This window comes from Cyanistes caeruleus, chromosome 11 (genome assembly GCF_971803275.1).
Source record: "Cyanistes caeruleus chromosome 11, bCyaCae1.hap1.1, whole genome shotgun sequence".
Taxonomy (NCBI): Eukaryota; Metazoa; Chordata; class Aves; order Passeriformes; family Paridae; genus Cyanistes; species Cyanistes caeruleus.
Window position 1 is genome coordinate 14,447,286 of NC_141711.1, and position 19,818 is coordinate 14,467,103.

Consider the following 19,818-nt stretch of genomic DNA (forward strand, 5'->3'; position numbering starts at 1 on the left):
CTTTCACACAAAAAAGGAAACTCTTAATCAAAAGGAAACAAAAAACCAAAGGAGGGTGTGTTAATATTTGGTCTAACAACATATTCACCTCAAAACTCATCTGAGTAAACTCTCTTCTGAAAGTTCCCCACCTGGCTGACCACAAGAGCTTCAAGACCCCCTTCTAGGGACAGTTCATTGTCAGGGGCTCAATACCTGCATTTCCTCCAGTTGGTCTTGAAATTCTTTCTGATCTGCAATCTGCATTTTGCGAAATCTTTCCTCATCCTCTATGTGCTGGAGCCGAATGGACTCTGAGTCCATAGACATTTTCACTGGCCAGTAACTGGCAGTCCACCTGCACTCACATGATACAAGAAAACAAATGGGGGAAAAAAAAAAGGAGAAAGAGACAAGCTTTTTGAGCATATGTTTGAAATGCTGAAAATAACAGAACGAGAAAGCCAAATCCCACCAAACAAGGAGGCTTTACAACAACAGAAACACATGTGGTTTCAACAAAACATTTTTTTCCAGCTTGTCTTGTTGATATGCAGTCCTCGTGACTAGGCTATTCAGCTGGAGAGAGCTGGGGAGAAGTGGAGGGCCTTTTTAAAAGGAACAAATCCACTACGCTGCTGAAAAGCTAGGAGACAGCAAAATAACAGTTGGCATCCAGAGGGAATGTCTGTCTTTGAATGTATTTGCAAGGAACTGAAAAAAAATGGGGTCAGAGTCTCGGCTTATGGCTTTTCAGGGCTACTGAAAAAGCCAGTCTCCTGTTAAGCAGGGCAGTGAGGGGCCAGAGTAACCCAGATACAGGGAAGCCCTGGATTCTGCAGAGTGCCCTGGGGAGAGTGTTGTAGATCCAGGAAAGGCTGCACAAATTGGCTGCTCACGCTAAGGCAGGTTTCTTGGTTCTTGCTCAGCCATAGGGGGCACCCATTAGTGCCTCCACTCGGACCCTCAGCCTGTGTGCAATGCCAGGTAAAGGTTTGCACATTACTCACTGGAGCTCACACCTCTCCCAGCACCTGGGGATGCAGCCATCTCCTACCTGTCCTGCCCATGGCAGGTCTGGGCAGTGGGAATACAGCCACGCCTGTTCCAAGCTGGCCTGGGGCTGAGCTGCTTTCCTGCAGCTTCTGTGGGGTTTTTGCACCTTGCACCCCATGTTTCTAGTTTCAGAACTCTGCAGAGACTAACTCAAGTTGCAGACATATTGGACCAAGTACATGTTGTAAGAGAAGTGCTTCCTGGGCTGAGCAAGCTTTAGAAGCCTTGTAGTTGTGTTTGTAAACTGACCCTGCGATTGGGGCATAGTCAGGCCACAATCGGAATAATAAAAGTAAGAGGACGATGCTTGGAGAAGAACTGCAGTAATAATAAGGGTTCAAATTCTTTTCTAGTCTTAAGAAAACCCTGGGAGTGCTCCTATCTTGGAACTGTTCATTTAGTTTCAGGCACAGACTAAACGGTGCACTTTGAGACCTTGAAAATATCTCAAACCACCCCCACCCCCCCAAAAAAACCCAACAAACCAACAACCAAAAAAACCCAAACACCCAGAGAAAAGGGTTTTACTATGTTAAACAGGTTAATAGCTACCAGTTTGCCTTGCCCCAGGCCAGAAGGCAGCATGAACCCACACTTCTTGTCTACAAACTTCATTTCAAGAATTCAGTGCTCATATAGCCTGAGAGACACTTAAAAGTTCTGCAGGAGCCCTTGATAGACACATGGCCCCCGAAGCACTGAGAATGGTAATTGCTGCAGAGTCCCACTTTGACAGTGGCAGAAATGCCTTGTGCTCACTTGTCAGTGAAATCTTCTTCAGTAAGATTGTAAAGGAAGTCGTCCATGACCTTGTAATCTTCCATGACTTCCTCAATCAGTTGCTGCACAGGGTGAGAGAAAGAGAAAAAAAGTAGACACCTTTAGACCATGCTGATTCCAAGTCTCTGGTGTACACCTCATTTTCATGAGGTGCCTTTGAAGAGCGTTAGTCACACAAGCTTAATGTGATGTGGGCTGCTTCTGTACTGTGTGAACAGTGGGAATGGATTTACAACCCCTTGTTCTGTGAACGATCATGCCATCATCACCCTCTGTTCTATGGGAATGAAAAGAAGTGTGACCTAGTGGATAAAGCGCTGGACAGAAATCGAGTGTTTTAGGTTATCCTCCAGGTTCCCTCATTGGCATGGACGAGTCAGCTTACAGCTTGATGCCTTTGTTCCCCATTTGTTCAGCTGGGAAAAGACTTACACTTCAAATAACTTTGCAATAACTCGGTGCTAAAATGTCCTATTAGAAAAAATATATTAACAGCGATTTGAGCACTGGGTAACAGAAAGATTTTCTTTAAAAAACAGCATTCATTTTTAGAAGATAGCTATTCAGTACACAAATGCAGAGTGGATAATGAAGGCAGCAAAATGCATACATAAGTATTTTAGGCAAGATTTTTAACTGCTATTTTGTTTTGCAAAGAGATTTAAATTTATGATATATGTATTTAAAAATACAAATCTTAGGAATTATAAAAATACAAAGCCAGGAATCTCGTGGCATTGCACACAAAGACATGCAAGTAAAAAAAAGGGTTCTGCTTCTGAGACACCACACATTACATTGACAAATTTCCTGCTCACTTCCCTTGATGTCCCTGTCCAAAGGAGAGCCTGCCCTACCTCCTGCACTGCCAGCTGCTCAGGCACTCCCTTCAGCCAGTCCCGCAGCTCAACCAGCTCCTCAATGTTCTTTGGTTTCTCATGCATTTTGATGCTGATGGTTTCATATGCTTCACAGATCTGCAGCAGGACACAGCAAAGACCATCAAAAAGTCACCATTAGCTAACAGACAAACTGGGAAACCTGCCCTGATCCACCCACTTCCCATTCTGAAGGTGGTCTAAGTGATGAGTACACGGCCCTGTTCTGTTTTTTTCTTTTCCCATCCATCTCATTTGAGCTCAAACAGAATGAGACTGCCAAAGAAAGAGGAAGAAGAACTGCAGGTATGTAGTGGAAATGATGTTAATAACAGATTTAGACAACCAGCTGGCAGAGGCAATTACCTACATTTCAGTTTTCCTCAGAGGAAGCAGGACTTTCCAGTTGTCTACTAGACAGATTTTTCAATCCACTAACACACTTTTGTAAGATGGCAAGGTCTTGAAGAATTTCATCTCAAGAACTACAGCTTTCAGGCAGTAATTTATTAAATATATTTAATACTTCCTTTGGTTGAGTTTGCATGTCCCCTATAATTTTAAATAATCAGCCCAGAGTGATGTTTAAAATATCCTCATTAATGTGGCTTTCTGACCATTTCACAAAAACAAAGCAACCTCAAAAGCAGAAGGACAAGACAAGACAGATAATCCATTGAACCAGATAACTTACTTTCTGCACCTGTGAATGGAGGGTTTTAGCCAGCATGTCCAACATGGCAGTGGCAAGTGCCTTGTGTTTATCAGAGAGATTATGCCTAATATGTTCTATCATGACTTGAAAGGGGCCAATGATAATAGAACTAGGTAGAATGTGGTCCAGGGTCTCCTTTTCAGACATGTACATGCTTACTATCTTCATCACCTCCTGGGTAGGTGGAAATTGCTCCTCATAGTCTCTGTAAATTAGAACACCAACAAAAAAATGGCAGTGCAGACCTTAAGAATATTTAAGCATATAGGCTGTTTGTATCCACTCAAAGGATAAAGAAATTAAATTTCTAAGGCATACATTTATACAATAGGTGCGGAGTGGAATAAGAGCACAAAGTATTTTAGAGTCAGAAAAGGAGTAGAAAGAATAGATGAAAGAGGAAAGAAATATGGCAAGAAGAGAGGGAGAGACAAAATAAAAGCACTGGTGTAAACAGGGCAAGATCAGGAGGCACTTCAGGGGAGGGTAGGCACTTCAATGTATTCCGGGGGGAGACAGGAATTTGTTAGATGGGATTCGTAAATTGATTAAGTTGGAATAAAAAAAGGCTTAATTCCCACTGTTTGGAGAAAACATACGACCTAAACAGAAGTCCATTAAAGTAAGAGAGAGACTAAAGGACAGAACAGGTGCAAAGAGTTTTGGCAATGAAAACAATGAGGTTGAAACAAAAGAAAACATTGCTTTCTACAGAATGCTATCAGCCTGAGCAGACACTATATGAAGGAGGTCAGAGTCAAGTATGCTAACTGGATTCTCAAACAGGATGATTCATTTTTAGGGCCATTAATATCTCCAATTACACTGACAAGCATGACAGGAATGTGACTGCTGTCAGAGACAGGAAGAAATTCCCAGTGCCACCACCAATGTCCTCTAAAAGCATGGACTGTCGCCAATGACTGAAGGCAGCCTCTGACAGGGGCCTGATCTCACATCTGAGGCACGTGGTCTCAGAACAGCCCCACACTCTCACATCAGCACATCCACACAACAGCTTCCACAAAGGCTTGTCATTGGGGTCACAGGGGTTCTGTCAGAAGCCACTTACTTTAGGAAGTACTTGATGTCATTGTTATTTATCTCTAAGAACTTCTCATATCTCCTGCCATAGGCTTGGAGAGGGATCCGAGTCTTTTGAATGGCAGAGCGCACAGCCTCACGTAGCTCTTCCACTTCTGGCTCCTGCAAACCCACTGATCCCAGCATGGGGCTGCCTGTGATTTCCATGTTCTCCAACACATACTGGAAGAGCAAGGAGAGAGGTCTTTCAGTACAAACAGAGCTAACTGTGCCTCCTCAGGAGAGGGGCAAAGCAATCCCTGGTGGCACCTCTGGGAACTCCTGCAGTCCACACTTCTACATGGTGTCAGGAATTGTTTCATCAGTTTTATGTGCCCTCCTCCCCAAAGAATGAGGATCTAGGGAGACAGGGCTTTCACAGTAGCAGACAGAAAGATGCATATGCAGAAGAAAATTGCATCAAATGGAACTGGAAAGAGTCTTATTTCTGTTATGAGTCTACTTTTACCAGCCACCAGGCACTAGGGGCAACCAGAGCATCCATGTGTCCACAGAACCTGCAGCACCAAAGCAGAAAGGACAACCAGACAAAAGAGCTACAAGGCTGGGGAGATTGAAGAAATCCTATCAGAATAGAACTGCATTAGCACAGTGCTGTGCCCAGATTAATTTAACTGAATTCCCAAGTACCCACTTCTGCACCTCTCTCCCTCAGTACAAGCTCAGGGGTGTCTGTGCTGAGCTGCAGTGCACTGACACATGCTCAGCTGTATCACTGTTGATGCAGAAGTGTTCACCTGCTCCAGCTGTGGGATACTGTGAGTTGCCAGGATTCCATTGTCGAATAGAGAAATGAGGGATGTCTCAAAGCTCTCCACAGAGGGGCTGAAGAGGATGCCACTGCTGTCTAGCTTAATGTCTGTTACAAAGAGTGGATTCCTTTGAGGCCTGTGGTGGGAAGAGATAAGAAAGAACAGGGATGCTTTTTGAGAATATGATACACAACTGTATTGGTCTGGTGCTGATACTAAAATGTCTCCTGCACAGGAAAGGAAAACAGATGAGAGGACTGTCTCATGCAGATGAAGATATAAAACACTGTATTCTCAATTTAACAGTAAAGACACTGAGAACCCTTTTATATCAAAGGTGAAGGAACCATCAATCATGACATATCAGGATCCCCAAAAGTCATAACCTTATCTTGAGAATTGGAGCTTCTTTACAGAAAAACTGCAGGTGCTCTTCAAACTAGGCATTCAGTATCTCCAATATACCCTTAAAATGCAGCTTCTGGAAGTTAGATTAGTATTTCTCAATCTTGCATGTGACCAGCATGGCTCAGGATCAGCTGAAGTCAGTGTCAAGACTTCCACTGATTTAAAGGTAAGAGGCCTCATGTGAGTGGCAGGGCTTTTTTCTTCTTTTCTTCTGGCTTTCCATTTCTAAGTGTTAATTCTTTGATACCACAAAAAGCAAAAATCCTTAAATCAATACCCAGTGGAATGAAATTTTAGGCACTGTGATAACCTAAATTTGGTGTTCTTTACAGATCCCAGGCCAGATTCTAATTCTGAGGTTTCATTTAAGAATGGAATTAAGCAGCCATGCTCCTGGCATCCAGAAAAAGTTAGCAGTAAGAATCTGCTCCCCCAAGAATGCTGGAGGTGGCTGATCTTTAGAACAGTACATCAAAACAGCAGACCTTGCTTCTGATGGGCTGCTCCATATCACTAACAGCAGCTGGAAAGCTGCACTAACAGAGCAGCCAGCTCTGTGTCCTTCTTCCATACTCCAGTGAACATGTCAGGTGGAGGATTAGGGAAAACTGCCCAGTTTAAAGGCCCCATACAGAGCAAAGCTTGCTTGCAGAACAGTAGTTAAAAAGACAACAGCACTACACTTTTCTGCTCTTTCCATCCCTTATTTTTCTTTCTTTCTTACATGTAGGGACTGTTGGTGATGTCATCTCCCCATTCCATATCCTTTGAGCAATTCAGGACACTCTGGCAAGCATCCAGCACAAACTGGGTGAAGCTGTTGAGTGAGTTCTGTACCAGGTACCGCAGAGAGTCCTGAAGCATGAATCTGATGCGCTCCATCAGCTTACACAGCTTGGACCTCTGGTATGCATCCCAGTCACTCTCCTCCAGATTGAACCATTTGCCTGCATCACTAAGGCTGCTCTTAATCGCAGTCTTTATGGTATCGATCCAAGTATCCTTGAGAAACTCCTGAACCTAGGGCAAAGAAAAAAAAGCAAGCTGAGTAATCCTTTGAGGGCTGATGGGAAAACGGTATGGCAAGGTGAGCTGTTGGAGCAGAGAAAGGCTGCTGGACCTTTCTCTGCTGTGAAAGAAAACTGTTCTCTCAGAGCTGTGGTAACTAAAAATAGCTCTCAACCCCCCCGCCTCCACATGTGGCATCTGAACCTGGTCATATATCTCCTTTGCTGACAAAAGACCCACAAAAAGAAAGCCTGGTATTAAAAAGTGGGAGTGCTCTGTTCTCTGTTTTATTCACAGTGTTTCCTTTTTCTTCTCTTTCTATAGAGTGGTATCCCTGGAGCTGCCTGTGTCAGGGTCCCTCACAAAAAGTTGTATAGACAGTATGATGAGCATGTAAAGGACAGAATGTTGTCTTCTCTTGACAAGTGAGAAGAAAGAGCAGAAGAAGCCAAGGGCAGCAGCAGTTTACAGTATTTTAATTTATTAAAATACCACCAAGTGTCACTTCTGCTCCACAGGCAGCTTGCTGTTTGTGTGTAATAAAAGAACCTTAGTCACCGAGTGGATGACAACACTGCCTAGCTGAAACAGCATGGGACTGGGAAGGACCAGCACGCTCTCTGCCACTGATTTAGTGTGCAACCCTGTGCAAGCTACTCCATGTGGCCACATCCAGGGTGCAATGTGCTGCCCTCAGTCAGAGGACATGAAGATCCTCTGGTGGGAATTACCACAGAGCTGCAAATTTTTGTCCTACTGTCTATTGGCATTGCAAGCAGAGTAATTTAATTAAGTATATAAAGAACATAGAGTGCAGAAAAGCATTATCCTCATGAGTGTTTCAGGAGGAACCAAGGATCTTGTGCCTTGCAGCTGGATGGATGGGGAAATAAAGAAAAATAAATAAAAGGAAGAAGATAAAAGAAACTTTTGAGTGCCAACCAGGACTCCTATCTGTGTATAAACCAGGTGGAGGAAAGAGGGGCTGCAGCCCTATATGGCCACTTGTTTAACACATGACAAAGAGCATGGTCAGCATTGGCTGATCCTAACCAGGGGACTATGACTCTTTCAGCCCATTCTCCCCATATCCAAATAAATTTGACAGGCACATGCAAATTCCTCCCTTCCCCAAACACGACAGCTCCTTTGACAGCTCATCAGTTTCCAGAAAATCAATCTGCAGCTGCTGCATCTGCCTAATACACACTGACAGCACTGCTGGCTGCTCTATGTGTTCACCCCTCACACCTCCTCTGCTCACCTGAGTGAAGGTCTGAGTCTGGATCTCTTCAAATTCCTCCAGAGAGACAAGTTTGGTTACAGTTGTGTTAAACAGAGGCATGACAGCTGCCTTGTTGCACTCGTCTTGTACCTGTGCAAGGAGATGGATGACTTCTGGACTGGTCAGGAGTGAGGCAAAGTTGAATTCTCTCTGTTGTCTACGAAAAGGATAATCTGGGATAGAGACAAGCCCTAGCACCAAAAAAAGAAATAATGTCATTGCCTGCAACAGCCATTTAAGCTTCTGTTTTTAGAGTACAGGTCCCCTTGGGAAGCACTTGTGAAAAGGACTCTGCTCTAATGCACAGGCCTCATCATGCAGCAGCTTCAGCAGAGGGCTGGAATGAAACAGAGAGTCTGCTCTGCAGCAGAGACCTTCTGCAGCCTCCCATTAGGGGCTGAGGTGCAGTCTTGGTGCCTGACCTTCCCAAAGCTTTGGCTCATGAAGTTTCCATGAGAAAGAACACTGGAACTGAAGAAACTTACCACTGAGGCTCCAGGGCACAGCTGAGTCATCTCATCTGTGAAACTCCTCAAGGCCTGTGAAGAAGGTGCTTGTGAAGCACCTCAAGGCCTTCCTGCCTTTGGAAGATTCAAGTGCACAAAATATACTCCCTTCCCATCTTTTACTGGGGCCATTTTCCTCCTGTTTGGGACTCCAAAGGAGCCTGAGCCCTCTTCCACACCCGAGGCACTTCCCAGCTGGGCACAGCAGGAAGCAAGGCAAGGCAGTCAGCCCCAGCACAGTGGTAAACTAATCACACTGCCAAACTTTTGGTGCCATTAAGGGTACACTTGCAGAGTTACTGCAGCTTAGCTGATGAGTTCTAATGTATTATAGTGAGGTAACATGAACATGCAAATATACCCTAAAAAAGGGGAGACATACTCAAAAGTCTCACATAATCTCCTGTTGCTGCCCCTTGTGTGCTCTAATCATTACCATGAACCTGAGACTTCCTACAGCAAAGCACGAATCCCATCAAAGACAAGAGGTAACCACACTGAATGCAAACTGCTTCACTGTGTCCCCTACCTTTCTCTGGTGCTTCCTTCTCTTCTTTGTCTGGCAGGGTAACATAAGAAAACATCTCGGGTTTGGAAGCGACGACTCTGTCAAAGCTGATCCTGTTCATGGTGTGTTTGTACTCTAATTTCACTTCTTTCTCCAGGCTGCTTATACAGTCTAACATGCTGTTACAAGATACAGAAACACTGAGAACCCATTGCATGGGTTTGAGCACATGCATGTCTGTATCACTACTGCAAATTCCACCCCTCCCTCCCAAATTTGCTAACCCAGAAGCTCACCTACCACTGAACACATCAGGAGAATTGTGCAGGCAATGAAACAGTCAGCAAAAGTATCAACTGGACTTTTAATGACAGAGGCAAGCAGGGAGTGAGGACTAGGACTGTAGTCTTCTTCTTAAGTGCCTTTTCAGTTCAAAGCAACTGGGTAGAAATATTACGGAGGGAAGGAGAAATAACCACAAACTAAAGAAAGTAGTTGGCAGCTCTAGAAAGGTTGGGCTATCCAAGCTGGCCTTTCATTTGCCTCCTGCTGAATGCCTCTTGTTGTCCATTTCCTCAGCCAGAACACTCGCATAAGTGCTGAAACCCTGCCTTAGGAAATCATCATCCTTTATCTCAAGCAGGCAGAGTACCTTTCTTTATCCCTACATTTCTGCTTACAGAGACTAATTGCTCTCCTACTTTCCAGTTCAGGCCAGCAGATCATGCAGCTCCTCACACCTTCCTATTTCTGAGCAAGGCAATCAGTCACGGCTGATTCCCAGCAACACCACCAGTGGCTCATGATTCATCAGCCCAGGGACATTAAAATGCCTCCCTAATATGAACTGCATCACAAAGAGATATTGCATTATATCCAGGTGGAGATCTCCTGTTCTGTTTGCCTCCCCCCATGCAGATCTTTTGATTTGTTTTAGCAGCTGTTAGTAGGTAGAAGGGTCACCAGCAGACAACAGCCAGGTCTCTGGAGACAACAATGGTGCACTGAGGGTGCTCTGCAGATCAGTACAGCAATGACTGATCTGTGCCTCAAAAGCACAGGGAGACAGCAATGTCAGCCATGTCATTTTTGTCAACCTTCTTGCTGTTGAAGGCCATTTAACTGCAGGTGCAAACATGGCTTGGTGGGTCTGCATACAGAACCTACTTCAGCTGGGAGCACTGACAGACCACCCATCCTGTACACATGTCTCTGGGGCTGCCATCTGACTACTTCTGATGCCACTCTGGGCAACAGAGCAGTGTGCTTGTGCACAGTATGGAAGGTAAGTGAGATCTGCCTCCACTGACACTTGTTTCGTAGCCCTATGAAGTCCCACAATGTTTACGGACTGAAGGCTGAGCCCCCAGACATGTACATGATGCTTTACCTCTTCTCATCCTTCATTTTGGGAGTCTGCATAGCCAAGCGCCTCATCCTCTTCAAGCTTTTCTCACTGATGGTATCCAGCCCCTCTGTGGGCATGCAGTCCACGTAGAAGTGGTACATGAGCAGCCCCTGTGTCTTCTTGCGCAGGTTGTCGGCAGAGGCCACGCGCTCCGCAAACACCTGGGGATCCTCGGCCAGGAACTGCAGGCAAACTCGTGGCACCCAGTACTGACATGGCAACAATGGAGCTCTTCCTGGGAAATGAAAGTACAGCTTACAAGAGTCTGCAGGGAAAACAAAACTCAGAATGGCTTGCAGTGCTGACAGCAGCTTTTTGATAGGCAGGATAATTGGGCTGCTTGCAGGAGATCAAAATGAGGGACCAAAGCTGAGGACAGCGAGACATAAAGAGCATCTTCAAACTTTTCAAGAGAAGGGTACTTCATTTTAATCTGTCCACATTCCCTTTCAAAATGGCATTGACCCAGAAAGACCAACATTTTACTCTTCTTGAAGACAGGAAGGATGGGAGAAAGAATAAAAAGAAAGGTGTCTCCAAAGTGAAAACCTCAAACAGGGTCAAATTAAGATGTGGAGCTCTCTTCCCTGGAGGCTTTTTCAGACAAGTTAAACAGACACATATCAAGACAGATAACAGTGAAAGGGATTAAATGACTTCTTGGTGTCCTTCCCATCTCCAGCTAGGAAAAGCATGGGTAATGAACTGTCTCTCAGACTACATGACAGGTCCCAAAAGACCTTATTTGAAACACACCTTGTGGAGTTATTCCTCCATTGAGGATGGGTCTCCCTTCTTCATCACGCACTAGACCTTTCTTGTCTGTTTTATGAACCAAGTAGAGATCTGTCTCCTTGTCATAATCCAGAACACCAACATCAATCCACTTGTAGATCAAATCCTGGCTTTTGGGGTCCTCTGAGAGAGCCAAGGATTAAAACAGGGTTAGTTCATTTACCTGAAGGCTACAGCAAATGGACTTTCCTGATCCGAGTGGTGATGCCACAGTCAAATCCATTTGCTCATTTGAATCTCAGTCAATCTCACAGAGTTTCTGCTGTGATCAATTAAATAATGAACTTAGGTCTTACAGCTTAGGATTTTCAATGTTTCACACACACCAGACAGAAATGTATCTCTATTGATACCAATATGGATACAGATCAGGACAGCATTATGCTGTCTGTTCAACCTGAGAAGGGATCAGGCGTGGTGCTCCTCAAGACAGCTGCAAGCAGAACTCAGCCATCATGTGCTGGCTGCCCAAGCATACACAGAGCTTATGCTTTATGCTTCAGTTTTGCAGACAGTCAAGCCTCTGGAGGCTGCTCCAGAGCTGCAGATGCTAGTTCCCATGCTTTTAAGATACTGCAAATGTGTTAATATGAGCTGCAGCCATAGCTGGACATCAGTACAACTGTACCTAGTAATGCCTTCTCATTGACAAGGCTCCAAATGATGGGAAAACAACATCTACGTCACTTAATTTGGCCCAGGTTCACTGTTGTCTGAACTCATCTTCTGATCCTGCACTTGCAGTGAAATCCAGGCAGAACATACTATACATGGAATTACCTAATTCCATGAAGATAGCTTTGCACCAATAAAGAGAAATTTTGCCTGTGCTGATGGAAAGCCCAAAGGCAAAGGCAACTTCTAAAAAAAGTGGAAACAGTCCAGGGCAGGACTGGCAGTCAGTGAGATCTCTGGTCTCTTGCTCTGACTGCCTGAGCCTGGTCAAAATGAGACACAGCTTTTCAGCTACTTAGAGCTATGCTCACCAGAATCTGCATGTTCCCTTCTGCTGAAAGGGCCTGTAACTGTTAGTGTTGCCCCACTTGAGCAGTAACTGATTCAAGTTTTACCATGTCCAAGTACATCATCTGTAGGTAAAAGGGCTTTTCCCGGCACTGGCTTTCTATCAAAAGATCCTGGCTCCAGTCCTAGTGAGATCCACTCTTCTGGAGTTCGACAGTCAAATTCATCATTGTCAAATACCTAAAAAGCAAGGACATCAATGAAATTAAAATTTACTTCAAAAACAAGAAAACCCAATAAAAAATTTAATGAGAGGAAAACATCAACATGCAATTCCTAAATGGGCTACAAAATATGGAAATCAGTCCAGGTGCAAAAGCTGTGCTGATCTTTGGTCAACAGTCTTCTCCCAAACAGCAGTATCTGTACCCCCAGCCCTTTCCTAGGGAGAGCAGACCAACACTTGGAGAGGTTTCCTGCAGCAATACTGCTGACTACTGCATTCAGAAGGAAGCAGGAGACACCTTTCCTCTGGACACACGAAAGCCAGTGAGGAGCACTCTCAAGGACTACTAGTTTTGTCAGAAGTTGTGGGTACCCTGCAGAAGATGCTCAGCATCTTGTAGAGACCCTTCAGTGCCTAAGCCAGCTCTAAAGCATTTCCTTGTTTTGTTGCTTGTCGTGTCAATACTGGCTAAGTGTCCTCAGAAACCTCCTGTGGTATAAGCAATGAGACAGATCACAAGTACCAAATGTGCTCTCTTACCTTTAAAGGGAGGTAGATGGGAAACACAGTATCTTTTTTCTCCTCAATAGGTGGTATATTGTCAGGGTCATAGTGCCTTGGCATCAGCTGATTGGAGTCTATCCCCTTGCTGGCCAAGAGCTCAGCAATATCAAAGGTGAGATAGAGCCGTCTCCTCCTGGTTTACATCAGAAGAGGAAATAACCACTTATGTGCCTGTAAGCATTCCCATGACTACTACTCCACTTTTTCACTGTGCACCCCTATCAGTAAAAACATTTTTAGTACACATTGCATCCATGTCTATTTCTTCATTTATAGCACAAAATAATTCAGTGGAAGTGACCTAGAATGATGAGTTATTCCCATCTATAAATTATATACATGTACTACTGTACTAATACATTATGGAGAATACACAAACCCAGAAAATAAAAAAAAGTATGACACAAAGATGACATAAACACTATTTAAAAACCATGTTTTCTTCACGTATCCCAGTGAATTTCTTTTGCACCCTCTGCAATGCATGCACACCCCACTTTGGAGACCACTGCCTTACAGGACAAGGTTTCCTTAAGGATTTTTGACATGTTATGTCTTGAAGGCAAAAATCAACACCCTAATCTGCTGTGTCCATTCCATGATGATGTCTCTAGCCATCTTCTGGTTACTTACCTCTCTACTTCAACCTTCCGAGGGTTTTTCCCTGGAAGCCGTTCGAAAGGCATCTGCACTTTGGGATTAAATGATTGTACAGGGAAATCTGACTCATCAAGGATCTCAGTGGATAGTCCAACCATTTGATTATCCAGGAGACTTTTAAAGTTCCCAGGCATCTTGAATCTTGTGACTAAGAGACAAAGAGAAACATCTGAAACCACCAGGCTTTACTCTGCTTTACAATCACACAGGAGGACTCTGCTATCTACTGGGCTGTCTGCAGAAGTCACTTCACTAGATTTGTACAAGAAATCAAGCAGACATCAAATTAGAAACAGAAAGACCTTTTTTCCCTGTGACAATATGTGATTATGGTTTTCCAGTATCAAAACGATGGCACAGAAGAAACCTCCACTGAGAATTACTGTCATGCAGATTTTTGGGAGTCAGGGCACTGACCTGGCTCTAAGGAGCTCTGTTTCATTCCTAGCTTTGCTACAGACTCTCTACATGATAGCGGGCAAGTTACTGTCTCTAGTGCACATCACCCTCAGAAAGGGATGGGATCCCCCTGCTTCTCTGGGGGCCCTGAGACCGAGAGTCAGTCATAGCTGGGAGGAACTTGGTCAAGGTGGTGATAAAGGATTTATGAATATTACAGGGGAAAAGAAGCTGCACAGGTCATCTTTGTCTCCTAAAGTGCCTATTCACACCTTGGGACAAACCCCTCTCTTCTCAGCTTTTGCTCAATCAAACCACCCACTCACTTCAGCAATGGTGTGAGAAAAACTTGAGTTAAACAGCCAACAATCTCATCATTTGGCCAAACGTTTTCAACAGAAATTTGGACTAAGCAGAAAGTATACATTTCCAAGAACTGGCAGAAATTAAACCATGTCATTTACCCCATAAATAAACCAAACCGTTTATATTGCTAAACAAGTTGCAAATAATAGAACAGCAGCAAACTGGGAATTTGAAGCTTAACCTAAATTAAGTAATTGCATGCAAGCTTTAAAAAGCACTATTCCCTAGACAGAGCTAAGCATTGAACTAAAAATAGATTTTAGTGGAGTGAGAGATTTTCCTTTGATGAACTTTCACACTCTATCAAGGAGAAACTTAGGAGTCAGGTTTGGAATTGGGTATTTTGAATGTCAAGCTTTGAACCCAATTGTTTACTGTGTTGCATTTGCTTCTGGAGTCATGGACCTGACCCTTGATTCCAAAGCAATTGTGCAGAGCAGCCAATAATGCCAAAGCCAGACATGTTTTAGGAAAGTTAGGTACAGGAAGGGTCCTACAAGAGGTCATTGCCCTGTCCTTCTTAAATGGCCCGTGACTCAACCCTTGTAGCTGTACATTGTCTGCCTAGAGACTAAAGGAAATAGCCACTAACTGGCTCCTCTCTTTCTCTACCTCCCTCCCTCAGGAAGGGCAGCTAGCCTGGCATGAATGTGCTCATAAACACTTGCATGGTCCATAATGTAATTTTGAGGAATCCCTAAAATGCAGCTCTTTAGCCTCATGCATATCTCTTGCTTGGGGTCTTTACAGAATGGCCCTGATTTGTATTTGTTGTCAAGGAGCACAGCTGTTCCAATTTAGTCACTTCACTGTTGCCAAATCCATGGCACCATCCATTATGGCACTTTGTGCACTATCAACTATTTATGTCAATACTTAGTGTTTCATTTGCATTTATATTTCCAACCTGATGGCTTCTTCCCCCTTGAAGAAGCAGCAGATCATAAATAGAGTTCTGTCTCCACTTGTTAAAGATGAGTCTAGCTTGTCAAGATTCACTTGAGGAAGCAGTCATTTGTCCTCACTCATGAAAATAAATGTCACATCTAAGCACAGGAGGGTGGTATATACAGTTCCCATCTTTCTCTAAAATCCTCTCACACACACATTTTCTTCCCACCCACTGCCAGTCTATGATCCATATCCCCAGGAGTGCTCCAGGGGCCAGGAGACTGCTGGCAAACCTTCAACCATTCTCTGTTCCTATATTTGAGCATCCATGACACAAGTTCTTCTTGTAAGCAGGTGGCATCAGCAGCTCTGTACACACAGAGAGCTGTTGCATCTATGGAGAACAATCCGCTCTGGGGTGCAGCTGGGTGCAGAATAAATAAATGAGGGAAGACCATGATTTTGGCTATATCTAAATCCTGAATACAGCTTTCACAGGCAGGTCCCATTTTTGGGGTTGTCATGTACAGGGCCAGCAGTTTAACTTGATGATCCTTGTGGGTCCCTTTTAACTCAGGATATTCTATGATTTTCACAGGAAAGGGACACTGCTGGCTCCATGCACAGTAAGAACACATGCAAATTCAGTGTTCTGGCAGCAGGACCAGAACTCCCACAGGCACCAGCACAGTCCACCCTGAACCCTGGGGGAAGTAGTTATATCCAGGAGAAAAGGAAGCATGGTTTTACCACCCACTCCGATCACTTTACTGCACCTCTAAATGAAATTCGATTTTCATGGGATATTCAAGCAGCTCAGCACCATTCCTGAGCACTGAAAATGAAAGCAGAGCACAAACCCACAGGCAGCAGCCTAATTCCCAACATGCCCACTATAGACAACCTTAACAGTTATGCCCAGTTTCCTGCCCCACCTCATTCCCTCTGTGTATTTACCGTTAGGGGTGTGCTGCTCCTGGTTTGCCTGGTTCACCAAAGACCGGGACACGTGGGGGCCACCAGAAGCACCCTGGAATGTGAGGGAAGTGTCAGAGCACAGTCATGGCATAGTGTGAGTGGGGATCATGGAGGTACAGAGAGAAAGTGAGACTGTAAGACTGACTTTACCAGATCTTGAGGGGCAACTGAGACTGTGAGCAATGATCAGAAAAGGCTCAGAGATACAAATACCTGAAAAGTTCAGCCCAATGCACAGGGACAGAGGATCTCCCAGCAGCATGTGGCCTGATGTCAGCTTAGGATGTTGACTGGGGGCTGATTAGGCAGCCAATCATGAGGAATTTTACTACCAAATATCACCTACAATCACAACCACAAGCCTGCCCTGCCATACTGGCATACCAAACCCAGGCAATTGTGACAGTGCTGTCACTGACTACAGAGGAAGGCAACACAACTCTGACCAGGATGAGCTTCACGGCTTCACTTTGTAAAGTTCAAGGTCTTGCACAAAGGCCTCTGAGCAAAGGAAGGGCTAGGACCTCAGGTGAAACCTAAACGTGTCCACACATCAGTCTTTTCCTTTCAGGACAGTGTGGGAGAAAGGACTGCTCTTTGCACTTACCCCTGAGCTACTGGAGGCTCCTGGAGTAGGGACATCAGCAGAAGCCTCGCTGCTGGTACTGGGACGGCTCCTACTCAGAAAATTCCTCAATTCCTTCCTTGCTTTCTCCATCTTCTCAGGAGAACAATGCTGCGACGTAACCCTGGGCTTGCTATGAGTGGAAAGACATTGAGGCTGTCACACACTGTATCTTTGGCACTCCTCCACACCCTCCCACAGTGCTGGATATCCTTGACTTGCTACGATGAGTGGGTAACATGGAAGGTTCGATCCCCTGATTCGATACCAACCGCTGCATTCATGGCCTGGGGGCCATCAGACTCACATGGCTGCCTCAATGGCTCACTAACCCTGGAGAAAGAGATTGCTTTATTATTCCAGATGGGTTTAAGAGTGGGAAAACCAGCAGTATACACAAGAAAAGCTGCCTTCCTTAAGCAGCAGGGGCTTCCCGGATCTGTGGCAGCATTCAAAAGGCTGCCAGGAGAATTTGGGTAAACTGGGACTACAAGAGAAGTACTACTTTTGCTGCACCCAAATCCCTTAAAAACCTTGTCACGCTTGACTCCAGTGGGAGTAGGCTACAGCCTAGGATACCAACACAGCTACTCCCAGGTGTAAGTCTGCCTCTTTCATTTAAATAATTCATGACAGATGTTTAAGCATCACCTAACACATATTAAAATATAGCCAGAAGCTCCCCTCTTTCTCCTCCTGCAGGGGATATTTTTGCTCAGCTCACAAACAATTTCTGCTCTTCCACCTTGGGAGATGCAAGTCCAGGCAAGTAACACAGCTGTACAGCTTCATTTTATAAAAACCTTTGTGCACTGAGAGATACCAATTAAGAAGAGCTCTCAGACTTCTGGCAGGAGGATAATGCAACCCTTGATTTTAGGCTTCTCTAAACAGAGGGATGACTATTGTAACTAATTAGAATAGCTAAAGTGATACAAACCCCTCCAGCCTGCACACGCATACACTGATAATATGATGTACACATACCTGTGTAGCTTATGCCTATAAATTATGAGTCAAAGCTCTCCATAGTGTCTCTCAAAGGCACTCTGAGGCCAATACAGCTTACCCAGACTCCCCATCCAGCCCTACTTAACTAGTGGTTTGTCTCCTGTACCCTTGCTAGGACTTTTCTTACTTCTGGTAGCCAAGCCTCTGTTGTAGGAGTCTTCCAGCTTCCCACACACAAGTGCTGAAAAGACCTTGGCTGGTCTTGAAGGCCACAGCAGGCACAGTACTTGTCTGGAGTCTCATCCTGACCAGGAGACAATGCCACAGGATCCCTTCCTACCATGCCCTCTCTGCCAGAGAATGGAGTGAAAACTCTGCTTGCCCTATACTCTTGATGAGGGAGGGCAATCTTTTCAAAATTTCACCTTGCTGCCTGCCTGTGAGAATGAATCGGGCACAGCAGAGAAAGCATTACATGCATACCAGAGATAAGAGGGAATAACTGTGCTGGTTTATTACTGCAGGTTCAAGCCAGTGCACAATTTTGAGAAGTTGAATCAAAAAAGAAATCAGATAATAAATCAAGGTTACCATGATGCGAATCTTTTAAGTGAAATGGAGTAAACTAACAGATTGGAAAGACCTGGGAGATGAGATCAATAATACCCCCTCCCCTCCTTCAAGCTAGAAAATCTCAAATCTCTCTCCTCTCAGCTTTGCTTTGGCATGGCAACTGGAACCTCACACCCTGAAGAATGAATTTTCCATGGAGGATTTTGTTTTTATTAGCTATTTTATGCTCTGGCCATATCTATTTTAGCAGCCCAGCAGGACTGATTGGAATCAGCCAAGATCCAAGGATTCCTGATGAATCACTGCTGGACTCTTTCATGCCTGCTGCACTGGCTCGGGGAACAGCAGCAAGGCAGAACGACCCTGCGGTGCCTCTCCTGATGTGTCACCTGAGCATCCTCTCCTTGGGAGCAGGACCAACGTGCCAAAATGACTTGCTGTACTTTTGCCTCTTACCACCAGAATCCTAAAACCATCCAATTAAAGAAGCCAGCTCCAGGACACAAGATTCATCTGAACTTTTAGTAGGGGTGAGTGACTGAACTCATTCCCAATTTAGCAGGACTGGCAATCTCTTCCTGGAACCAAAATAATGTGGCTGCTGCCTATGATGGACAAAGTTTCCATCATTAGGGAAAAGTGCACCAAGCCAGCCCACAGCAGGCCTAATTCTTTGCTACTTTGCTTGCTGTGTATTCACTCACACCTCTGTAAAGTCCATCCTGAGCACTTATGTCAAAATAAAGCAAACCCCTACTCAGTGTCCAGATCAGAAACATCAGTCATGCTCTCCCAGCTGCACAGAGGGAAGGTCCGTGTGTTTGCAATTGCAGAAAAATCTGACATACACCACTTAAAATAAAGAACAAACAAAGGTATCCAAAGTTTTCCCAGTATTTCCCCAAACAAATCAGTAAAACAGCTTGTCTGAGAGCACTAAAGCTGATGTGGATGTGGGAGAACTGCTAAGCACAAAGGGACTCCTACTCTCCTGCCACCTCATCTGCTGGGATGTGTCTGGGTTTTCCAACAAGGATGTTTCCCAGAGCATGGTGGGGAGCTCACTTCAGTGCTAGCCTCCAGCTCGGTGGTTTGGCTGGTCCCATCCACCTCTCAGGAATGGTTTCCAAGCTGGTTTCAAAGATGAGAAGACCCTCTAATTTTTTTGACTCAGCCCAAGTGCTGAGCCAAGAAGTTTATTGCAGAGCAGTTCCCTCTTTCCAGGCTTCCAACATCAACTGCCTTTCCACACCCCTGAAAGAATGTGCAGCATGCAGACCTAGGGTTGTCCTCCCCTCCCTCCATCCAGGAGTGATCCCAGACCCTCATCCCTGGGCAGCAGAGCTTGGCATGGATTGCCAGAGAGAGAACACCTCCCATCCCACAGCGAGCACACAATGGCAGTTCAAGCTTTCAGCCGCTCTGCTACAGCAGTTGCTG

General features: G+C 44.8%; 1 protein-coding gene across 3 annotated transcripts in view; it reads right to left on the bottom strand.

The window, feature by feature from the left end:
• Nucleotides 1-19,818, bottom strand: part of DNAH1 (dynein axonemal heavy chain 1) — a 71,117-nt gene that overhangs the window by 49,340 nt on the left and 1,959 nt on the right. For 2 of the 3 annotated variants that reach the window (XM_086845315.1, XM_086845317.1), the window contains exons 2-17: nucleotides 16,837-16,987; nucleotides 16,209-16,281; nucleotides 13,569-13,743; nucleotides 12,912-13,068; nucleotides 12,253-12,385; nucleotides 11,144-11,305; nucleotides 10,370-10,622; nucleotides 9,001-9,158; nucleotides 7,945-8,156; nucleotides 6,397-6,692; nucleotides 5,250-5,400; nucleotides 4,481-4,674; nucleotides 3,388-3,613; nucleotides 2,673-2,792; nucleotides 1,795-1,877; nucleotides 196-337 (exon numbers count right to left, since the gene is read on the bottom strand). In XM_086845315.1, coding sequence (XP_086701441.1) covers nucleotides 196-337; nucleotides 1,795-1,877; nucleotides 2,673-2,792; nucleotides 3,388-3,613; nucleotides 4,481-4,674; nucleotides 5,250-5,400; nucleotides 6,397-6,692; nucleotides 7,945-8,156; nucleotides 9,001-9,158; nucleotides 10,370-10,622; nucleotides 11,144-11,305; nucleotides 12,253-12,385; nucleotides 12,912-13,068; nucleotides 13,569-13,743; nucleotides 16,209-16,281; nucleotides 16,837-16,947 — 2,646 coding nt within the window. In that variant the 5' untranslated portion in view covers nucleotides 16,948-16,987. The remainder of the gene's footprint in view (nucleotides 1-195; nucleotides 338-1,794; nucleotides 1,878-2,672; nucleotides 2,793-3,387; nucleotides 3,614-4,480; nucleotides 4,675-5,249; nucleotides 5,401-6,396; nucleotides 6,693-7,944; nucleotides 8,157-9,000; nucleotides 9,159-10,369; nucleotides 10,623-11,143; nucleotides 11,306-12,252; nucleotides 12,386-12,911; nucleotides 13,069-13,568; nucleotides 13,744-16,208; nucleotides 16,282-16,836; nucleotides 16,988-19,818) is intronic. The other variant, XM_086845316.1, reaches the window with a different exon arrangement.